At 50.8% G+C, this 9,810-nt stretch overlaps 2 protein-coding genes across 4 annotated transcripts in view; one reads left to right on the forward strand and one right to left on the reverse strand.

The window, feature by feature from the left end:
- Positions 1-8,322, reverse strand: part of Akap1 (A-kinase anchoring protein 1) — a 29,487-nt gene extending 21,165 nt beyond the window's left edge. For 2 of the 3 annotated variants that reach the window (XM_004645277.2, XM_023705488.1), the window contains exon 1: positions 7,411-7,615. The gene's annotated coding sequence lies outside the window, so the exon portion shown is untranslated. Of the gene's footprint in view, positions 1-7,410; positions 7,616-7,635 lie in introns of those variants that run through there. The other variant, XM_023705490.1, reaches the window with a different exon arrangement.
- On the forward strand, positions 6,797-7,552 carry LOC105744085 (vegetative cell wall protein gp1-like). The gene has a single exon (XM_012517854.1). It carries the CDS (start codon positions 6,797-6,799, stop codon positions 7,550-7,552), a length of 756 nt encoding a protein of 251 aa, XP_012373308.1.
- Positions 8,323-9,810: the final 1,488 nt, after the last annotated feature.

Raw genomic sequence — 9,810 nt, forward strand, 5'->3', positions numbered from 1 at the left:
TGGTGAGGGAATGCCTCTCAGATGTGGCACCACGCCGAAGAGTGAGAGCTATGCCAGGAACTGGGGCGAAGCGGGAGGAAGGGGAGAAAATTCCAGGCAGGGACAACATGTGCCAAAAAGTCCCAAGGCAGAACAGTCTTGGCTGACTCAAGACACAGCAAGGAGAGGCCAAGATGGGGTCAGAGCACTGCTGCCAGAGAAACAGCTTTCAAGCACAACAGGCAGAAGGTAGATCTGGACTCACAAGACCCGGAAGAATTCAGCACCTGGGCCTTCCCCTAGCGGGAAATAGACCAGGGACATTTGTTCTTAACTCATAAACAGAAGGTGCTTTCAGACTCCATTCCAGGAAGAAGATGCCCCTCATTGGAGGCATGATAGACACACTCTATGGTAAGCTGGGGCTTGCTTTTCACTGGAGTTCTCAGCAAATGTGCTTGCTAAGAAGCCCTGCAGCCACACTATGCTGCTGGACCTGCATCTCAACCTCCACCATACACCAGAATCTGTTTCAGTAAGGTGGTCCAGCCCCTGGAGGCCGTGCACAGTCTCACTCGAGCCCTTGCCATTGGTTTGAATTAGACTTTGCAAAAACCTTGCTCTCCAGCCAACATAAACCATAGGCAACAGCGGGCCTTATATGGCTTGAAGCTTTCTTAATCAGAAACATAGACGGGCTGCAGTTGGCAGCTGCACATTAGAGAGAGGGAGAGAGGGGAATGGATAGCATGGGGAGATGCATCAACTATTTGTCAAACTCCCTTTCACATCCCTCTTCTGCTGCACTCCCTTCCCAGCAAAGAGCTCTGTGGCCAGCTGTTTGCATTTTGGTTTAAGCTAGAAGACATCAGTAATCAGACTTATAGATCCATTCCTTTTAAGTTTTTGTGCCCACTGAGGGCCTAGCCCTTAGGTTGGGTTTTCGCCCCGTAAAAATGGGGTTATGTGATTTCCTGAGAAATCAGCTGCTGGAGCAACTTAGCGTCCTCATTCCCAGGTAGCAGCACCGGCCCCTGGCTCCCAGTTCACTGGACTGCCTCAGTCACGGGCCTGTCTGACCCAGGAGGTGGGCTATGGCGCTGCCAGGGAGCCAGAACAGAAAAAGCAGCCCCAGAGATCTCTTGCAAAGCTACTCTGTCCACAAGCCCATGGAAGTGTCTAGGGTAGCTTTATTGTCCTCCCTTTCCTGATTAGACTGAGGTGGTGGCAAGACCTGTTCTGGACATCACAGCCACATGTGCTTGGCTGTCCTAATGGATGCCACCTGCTAAAAATAGCACGAGCAACATGCTTGGCTGAGTGGCCCACACGAAAGTCAAAGGACAAAGCAGGGAGGCTATTCTCAGCCCTGCCTTTCCTCCCAGAGACAGTTCAAAGCACACATAGGTGTGGGCTTCCCTCCAAGGTAGCTCAAGGAGTGGAGGTTACTGTCACTCTGCCACTCTGTGGGAGGGGCATTTATGGAAGATGCATAGGAAGAGATGTACAGAGAGGCCTGGACTGCTCCCATGGGCTGTGGTCCCTGGACCTCACAAAGGCACATGGAGAGAAGGGGGTAGGGCCAGGGACTGTGTTTGAACAGATCTGCTGCCTCCTCCAACCAGGGCCAGGCCAGGGATGGTCTTGTGACCTCCATGTGAGGTCTGACAGGCCATGTTATTATTAGCGAGGCAATGAGCAACTTCAAGGTTGTATTTTCAACCCACTGAGATTCAAAGCAGTTTCTCGGACCCTATGACACAGCCACCTAAGTCTATGAGGCTTTTTTTTATTCATGATCATTCCTTGGGTATTTCAAGTGTGCATTTGCTGAATGATAAAATAGGGCTTTCTAAAGACAAGAGTTACAAAGTAGATCATGAAATTCAGTTTCCTGTAAAATGGGTTAAGAATAACTCCCTCACAAGACTCAGTTACAGATCCAGTTTTTGGGATAGATGGTTTTAATCTTATATACCCAGGTTCATTTTCTAGATGAGGATGGAATCATAATGGGGCAGTTAATAAGAAACCGCCTCTGAGCATGGCAGACAGGGAAGAGCAATAAGGGAGAGAAAAGGGGGGAAGGAAAAGATAAGAGGCAGCGAGGAAGGGGTGCCTGGCCCCAGACCCAAAGCCTCTTCAGGGCCTCAGTGTCCTTATCCACAATCTGTAGAGACATTTAACCTCACAGTAGTAAGGATAAGTTGGCACAATGAAAACCAGGTGGGTGACAGGGTATATACCTGTAGATCTAGCTACTCTGGAGGCTAAGGAAACAGAATCACTTGAGTCCAATTCTAGGGCAGCCTGGGCAACATAGTGAGACCCATCTTAAAAATAAAAGCTGGGCATGGTGGTTACACCTGTAATCAATGCACTGAGGAAGGTTGAGGCAGGAGGATTGTAAGGGTTTTTTTTTTTTCCTGTATTTTAGGGAAGGGTCTACAGAGTGTTCAGGGTCTCACTACTAGATCAGACTCGTAGTGATTCTCCTGTTTACAGCCTCCCAAATGCTGGGATTACAGGCGTATGCCACCACATCCAGTCTTAGGATTGCAATTTTGAACCTAGTCTGTGAAATTTAGCAAGAATTTAGGGTGAAAAAAGGATGCAGCTCAGTCTAAGACCCTGGATTCAATTCCTCAGTATCAATAAATAAATAATCTGTCTGAGATGCCAGTAGGTGCTCAGAGAGAGTAACACATCTGTTACGGGGGCCAGGGATATAGCTCAGTGGCATAAGTGCCTGCCTGGCAAGTGCAAGGTCCCAAGTTTGATCCCTGGTACTGCAAAAAAAAAAAAAAAAAAAAAAAAAAAGAAAGAAAGAAAAAGAAAAAGAAAAAAGAAAAGATCTGTTATGTCTGGCTCCAAGAAAACAGGTCTCTCATTACCTACACCAAAGGGTTCAAAAAAAGCACACCTAGGATTGGATGAGAAACCATTTAGAAATAATCCTCCCTCCCTGTGACCCCACACCAACACTTCCATCTACCCAGTAGCTACTCTAAAAGGGCTCCCAACATTTAGCAGAGGGCCTATATATACTGCGGTCTTGTAGCGTCTTTAGGTCAAGCTAGTGGCATGTGCACTGGGAGGCCAAGGAGCATTACTGTTGACAAGCAGACTTAAGATGATAATTAGGGCTTAGGCTCTGGGCCTTCCACTTCATGCTTGTGTCCCCATGCCCCACGGTGAGCTCCTCCCTCAACCTGTCTCATAACTGATTCCCATCCCAACTGTAGACCAAAATTTGCTTCTTAGGCCATGAAGAGCAGATATCAAAATAAATAGTCACCAAACCTATTAAATGGTAGAAGACTAAGTCCAAACATGTGATATTCTAGAGATTTACAAGTTGAAGAAATTAAACAGAGTTGGGCAAAGAATATCCAACCAGTGCTATGCCAGCAGAAGCTCACCAACCCTCCTCGGCAGCTGAAGAGACCAGGACCCCTGAGGGCCACTGGGCCTCCTCAATGCACAAGCCAGATTTCAGCCCTGAGAGCTGCACCAGACCGGGGCTCTTCTTGCCGGCTAAGCCCAGCAATGAGACAAGCTCCACCAGTCCTGAGTTCTGCATAGCTTCACTCCCAGAACACACCTTGGGAACCTGCTTTGTTCCCAAGTGCGAGGGGGCCACAGTGACACCTGCCAAAGTGAACACAGTCAGCCAGTAATACAGGATGGGAAACAATGTTTACTACCAATGGCTGCAAACTACTAGACCACTGGCAAAGCCAGGGGCAGAGATGTCCAGAGGGCAAGGTCCTACACTGACTAAAACTGGGTACCCCCATTTAGGAGGAAAGTCAAGGAAAGACATACCTTAAGAGCTAATCACTAGGAGGCTGGCCCTCAGAATGCTGACTATGTCTACTTAGCCACTGCAACCATCTTCTTAGAAAGCAGCATAGATTAGGAGAAGAGCCCAAGAAACTAAGCATTTTCCTTGGTTGTCCTCACAAAAGCCCATCAGGACCTAATCCAAGGCTACTGGTTGGTTTCTCTGCCCATCAATTTGTATTTTTGTTCCCACCATTAGAACAATGTGGAATGACCTCTGGCTTCACCCTCAGCTGCACTCAGAGGCACAAGGATTAAGAGATTAAGTAGGTGCTTGCCTGCCCACCACTTGCCCAGAACAGAACAGCCAAGGAAGAGGCAGCCTCTCAATTGTCCCCATGTTCCCAGGAGCTACTCCTTTAACCAGACTCTGCCCTACTCCAAACATGCTCACTGGCTGTGCCTTCCACTGCCCAGATTTAAAATGAGGTATGATGGCCAGGTATGGTGGTGCACACCTGTAACCCCAGCACTCAGGAGGCTGAGGTAGGAGGATCGCTGAGAGTTCGAGGCCAGCCTGGGCTACATAGTGAGTTCAAGGCCAGCCTGAGCTGCATAGCAGAAACCCTGTCTCAAAAAAAAAGAAAGAAAAGAAAAAAAAGGCAGTCTTGAATTCAATCCCAGTACCACAAACAAACAAATAAACAAATAAAACAAAGGACTAGGGTCACCCTGTTTGCTCAGCAGGGGCTGCGTCCAGATGCTCATTAAGTGGACCTATGTGAATGAAGAATCACACCAGGAAGGGATGTGAGACAGAAACTCTGCCCCAGGAAGCAGAGTTTACGACTAACACATGCCTCACTATGCAGATTAGCAACTGTCAAACAGTACAGAGCTGATTTAGGTAAAACCAGAGTCCCACAGAACCCAGCATACCCCACAGCAGAGGAAACTTCCTCAGAATGAGGAGCCCAAGGTATTAACCCACAGCAAAACAATCGCTATCTTTCCCACACCAGGGAGACAGTCTGACTGCAGCAGGCCCAGGCATTCTAGACTCAGCAGCACTTTTGGAAGGAGAGGCTAGGAAAAACAGGCCAGCTCTCCAGGCACATGGGCTGCGTACCGCCACCCTTCAAAGCTCTAAAATGCCCTCATGAGCAAGACATATTAAGCCATGAGGCTAGCTGGCAAAGTGTGGGGAAACCAATTTGTCTCTTTTCTTTCCAACAAAGTTTCTAGGTCAGAGGCTAGAGGAAGGGTATTTCTTCATAAAATTCAAATCTCTCAAGTGATTCCAGTGCAACTTAAAACTGAGATTCCTTGGGGGGGGGGGGGGAAGAACCCCAAAGCTTAAGCACCTACTATGCAGCAGGCGTAGTCCCTCGTCTAACAATTCGACCTCCATCTGTCTTTAGGAAAGGAAAGGGAACACTGGCAACTAGAACTACTTTGCTCCACAAACTATAGCTAGACCGGCTGGGGTCCAAGCCCAAGAATAACCTGGTTACCTGGTAGCAAGACAAACTGCTTTAAAATATTGATGCTCAGCAACCTTACACTGGAAACACCAACTTCAGCACCAGAGCAGACACTGCCAAGGTCACCCTGCATGGCCAAGTGTGAATGCATTTCTGGAAACAGCAGAATGGAAGATACTCCTTCGTACAAGGGACTCCACCTGCACAGAAATTCACTAGACCTGTCTCATTCACAGGTCAGGAGTAGTTAACTGATAGAGCACGCATGACAACAGACCTTATTTGATGCAGTAACCAGTGATTTACACGCCTGTAGGACACAGAGGATTTCCTCTAATCTAGGGCCCTATTTTACAAGACTGCTCTCAGGAATTATTACTCGGAACTCAGGAAACTGGTTAGAGATGAGACAAGCAAGACTCGACACAAGTCAAAAAGGCCCCAGAACAAAACTTGTTTTCTGTGCTCAGAAATCTTAAATAATCAGCAGGTGAACCACTAAAAACAGAAGAATCAGGTATGTGATCAAGTCCTTCAGCCCTCTTCATTTCAAAGGTGATTTGTACCTTTAAGAGCAGAACGGCTGGGTGGTGCTAAAGTGTCCAAGCTTTGCCTTCTAAATAAAGGGTTAAAAAAAAAAAAAAACACCTAATTTGAGGGGTTTGTACAAAGTATTAATTACCAGAAATAATAACTTTTGTGAACCATAACCCTTGAGGTAAAGGGAACAAAGTAGCAAATCAACTAATTGATATGGTCACACCAGGTCCTACCACCTACATTTCATGGTAGGAGATAAATTTAAACACAAAGTAGCCTGCACCAGTAGAACAAAGGCAGTTTTAACCTCAGTAACTGTCCCCGCGGGTATACCCTACTCCACCCAGCTGGTGAGGCCTCCATTCCCACCTGGAGTGAAGTGCACCGGGTTTGTGTTAACCACTGCACAGGGGCAGGAAGGGGCCCAAGCCCCGCGCATCTCCCAAAGCGAGGTCAGTTCCGCACTGCCCAGGACTTCCCTGCAATCCCAGTGACTTCTAGATGGCTTTCTTCCATTAGCTCTTTTCCTCTCCTATTCTTCCCCGAGTGAGGAAATAGGAAGAACGTAACCTAAGGCACAAAATAGTCGAAACTATTTAGCCTGCCTCTTAAGTGTCCAGCCCCGTGACCTCTCCAAGCACATTTTTAACCCACACCCCAGAAGGGTGAGCGCTTCCTCCAGATCTCCGGCCTGAGGCCGGGGTTGGGGTGGGGTGCACGTGACCCTAGGCGCCCCCAGGTGGGAGGATGGGTTTGGAGAAGACTTGACGTTAACAGGGCACATCAAGCTGGACAGCCTCTACCTCTGCCAACGCTATTTCCCCTCGACACATCAGAGCCCTGGATCTCCCGGCCCTAACTTGGTTTGATCTGCGCCTTTGCTGCAAACACCATTCGGATCACAGCGGGTCTCCCAAGCCATCCTCCCGGCTCCAGCCGCCGAGGATGTCTCCACATGTTCTCCGCAGTGAACTTCAGCGGTTTGGTGAGCTACATGGTGGTCGGATATGCCACCATCGCCAGGGCCACCCGGGACTAGCCCATGCAGCCCAGAAGTTAGAGGAGGCTCCGAAGTGACCCAAGAAACTCCAATCCTTCAGCGGGAGAAGAAAGGTTCCCGCGCGGACTCGGGGACCTCCTCGCCCTCGGAGCACCCGGCTCTGCCTACTGCCCGCCCCACCGCCGCCTCGCCCCTCCGGGCTCCGACTGGGTACACACGACCTTTGAAAAGTAAACGCGAGTGGGGCTGGACGACCTTGGGTGGGACAAGCTCGGGTCCGCCCTACCGGCGGGGGCGCGTGCCCGGGGAAAGTTGGGGCGCGGAGGGGCTCCCGGGGTGCGGCGTCCTCGCCCCCGCCCCTGAGAAGAACAGTGACGCGCGTGGGGCAAGCCCGCAACCCGACCTGTCAGCAGCTGCAGCGCGGCGCAGGAGCAGGGCGCGCGGCAGGCCTGGCCTGCATGACAGGCCGGCGGGAGACAGCTCCCCGCACACGCCCGGCACCCTCAGCGCCGCCCCGGGGCACCCGAACCGCCCGTCGCACCCTACACCTGCGCCTCGGCCGCCCCATGACAGGGACGGCGCCTCCTCAGGGCCCGGGCAGGGGTGGGCGCTGCAACTCACCAGCTCCTTGGAGACCGTCTGGTCCCGCCGCCCCCCAACCCCCGCCTCGCCCCGCGGCCCGGCCCGCAGCGCAGCACAGCGCTCCGACCGCCTCCCCACGTGCTCGCCCAGGCCGGAGGAACACAGAGACATTAAATACTGAGGACGCGGCGACGTGCCCGCGGCCGGACGCAAAGACCCGCCCCTCGCCCTCGAGCCCCCGCGCCCTCCCACTCGCTCGCTCACCTGCGCGTGCGCGCCGCCGCCGCTCCCACTGTACCGCGCGCGCCTCTCAGCTGCGCGGGCGGGGGCGCGGTCTGGAGTCAACGTCCCTCGGCCGCCTGGAGCTGGACCGGCCCGTGCTCTCGCGAGAAGAGCTGTAATCTCGGTGGGCCCGGAGGGGGGAGTACCGGTGCAGTGTTGGAGCTGGTCGGCCCCGGGGTCATCTGCGTGGCGGCCTCTGGGGTGGTTCGGAGCTTCTGCCCTCGGCAGTCTGAAGGGATCCATTTGAAGGATCTTGCCTCCAGACCGACGCAGAGAGGCCAGCTGTCATTACTTTGTATTGCACTGCTTGGCCGTTAGTAATGGCTCAATAGTTAAGTGCAGATTGGGCGAACATGCTGCCTCTCCAATGCGTCTTTCTTGCCCAACTTAGTTGTGGGAGTGGACCACTTTCCTCTAAATGGGCTCGAGATTTGGAATGATTCCTAGAAAAGAGTGACCTTGACCTGCCTCCACCAGGAACTTGAAACAGATTTCCTCCAGACAGTTGGACAGGGTGCGGCTCTGGCTGGTCAGCCCTGTTCTGAATCCTAACTCGCAGAGACTCGAGTATTTCGATAAAATACACAAAACAGATAGTGCACGCTCTGCTTGTTTGTGCGCACCTGTAGCCCCAGCACTTTTGAGAGGCTGAGGCTGGAGGGTCACGAATTGGGAGCCCAGCCTGGGCAATTTACTGACCTAGCCAGACCATGTCTCAAAATAAAAATAAATTTACACTTGATCTTAGCCAAAAGGACGAAAAGCGATTTAAAAAGGGGTGGGGGTGGACTGCATCTCATTGTGAAGGCCCTACGTTCAATCCCAAACACTGTCCATAAAAATCATATTAAGAACCAATCATTAGGGCGGGGGAAATAGCTCAGCGGGCTTAATCGCCTGCTTGGCAAGCGCAAGGTCGCGAGTTCGGTCCGCGGTACAAAAAAAGCAAAACTAAAGAACCAATCATTACTTGGGAAACTTACATGTCTTCATTAACGATTAAATGCGAATTTCAAAGACAATGAGATACCATTTACCTATTGAGTTTTGGGTGTAAATTCCTGTAAATATGAATCCCAAGTGCAAGATGTGATAGGGACCATGCGGGACACAAGAGGAAACTGACAGTCAAAAGAAATAACAAGACCAGCTTTAGGTTTTGCAGTCAGGAAAAATGTAAAGTGAAGTTTAAATAAACATGTTGGAAGGGAAGAAGGAGCCAGCCATGCAGACTAAATAGGGGCAGCTGGCTGTAGGTGTCACAATGTTCCCAGCAGAGCCACAACACAGGCAAAGACAAGATACAGTTTCTGGGGCCAGGCAAGATCCAGTCTGTAATCCCAACCCTGGGGAGGATGAGGCAGGACGATCGCTGCAAGTTTGAGGCCAGCTTGGCTCCGTAGTGAGCCCACTATGTATGGAGACCCAAACAAAACAGCTCTGGGGAACTGGAAGAGAGTTGAAGGAGGTCAGATTGTTGGGCGTTGGGGGATTTGCGGGGAGAACAGCAGCCACCTAGTGACCCACAGTCAGGTTTGGAGTTTAATCCACTCTACTCAGCCTGGAAGCCAGAGATGACTGAACCTCCAAGCCTTGGGCTGGGCTGTCTTCTCCACCTGGAATGTTCTGCAGAGATCTTTGAGGACTACACCCTCCACTTCTCTGGGGGTCAGCTACTCAGTCTGAAGCCTTCTCCTGACTGCTTAAGACTGTAAACACACACACACACACACACACACACACACACACACTTCCCTATCCTTCACTCCCTTCTTGATCTTTCTACACTGTTCTATCACTACCATCTGCTTTATTTCGTGAGGCAGGAGGTACTAAGAGGAGCAACCAGCAGAGTGCTGTGTATCCTTGCATTTAGTGAGCGAAAGGAAGGCCACTCAAGAGGCTTAGGCAGAGCGGAGCGGCACATTCAAATGTTTGTTTTAGAAGTTGACCTATAAACTGAGTGGTGATACACACCCGTAATCCCAGCGCTCAGGAGGTGGAGGCACGAGGATCCAGAGTTCAAGGCCAGCTTGTGCTGCATGGCAAAAACCTAGCTCATAAAAAAAAAAAAAAAAAAAAGGAATAATAGCTGCTCTGAGAAGAATAGGTAAGAGAGAGACACCGACATGCAAGCACTGAGAGCGGGTAAGAGAC

This window comes from Octodon degus, unplaced genomic scaffold (assembly GCF_000260255.1).
Source record: "Octodon degus isolate 3935 unplaced genomic scaffold, OctDeg1.0 scaffold00222, whole genome shotgun sequence".
Taxonomy (NCBI): domain Eukaryota; kingdom Metazoa; phylum Chordata; class Mammalia; order Rodentia; family Octodontidae; genus Octodon; species Octodon degus.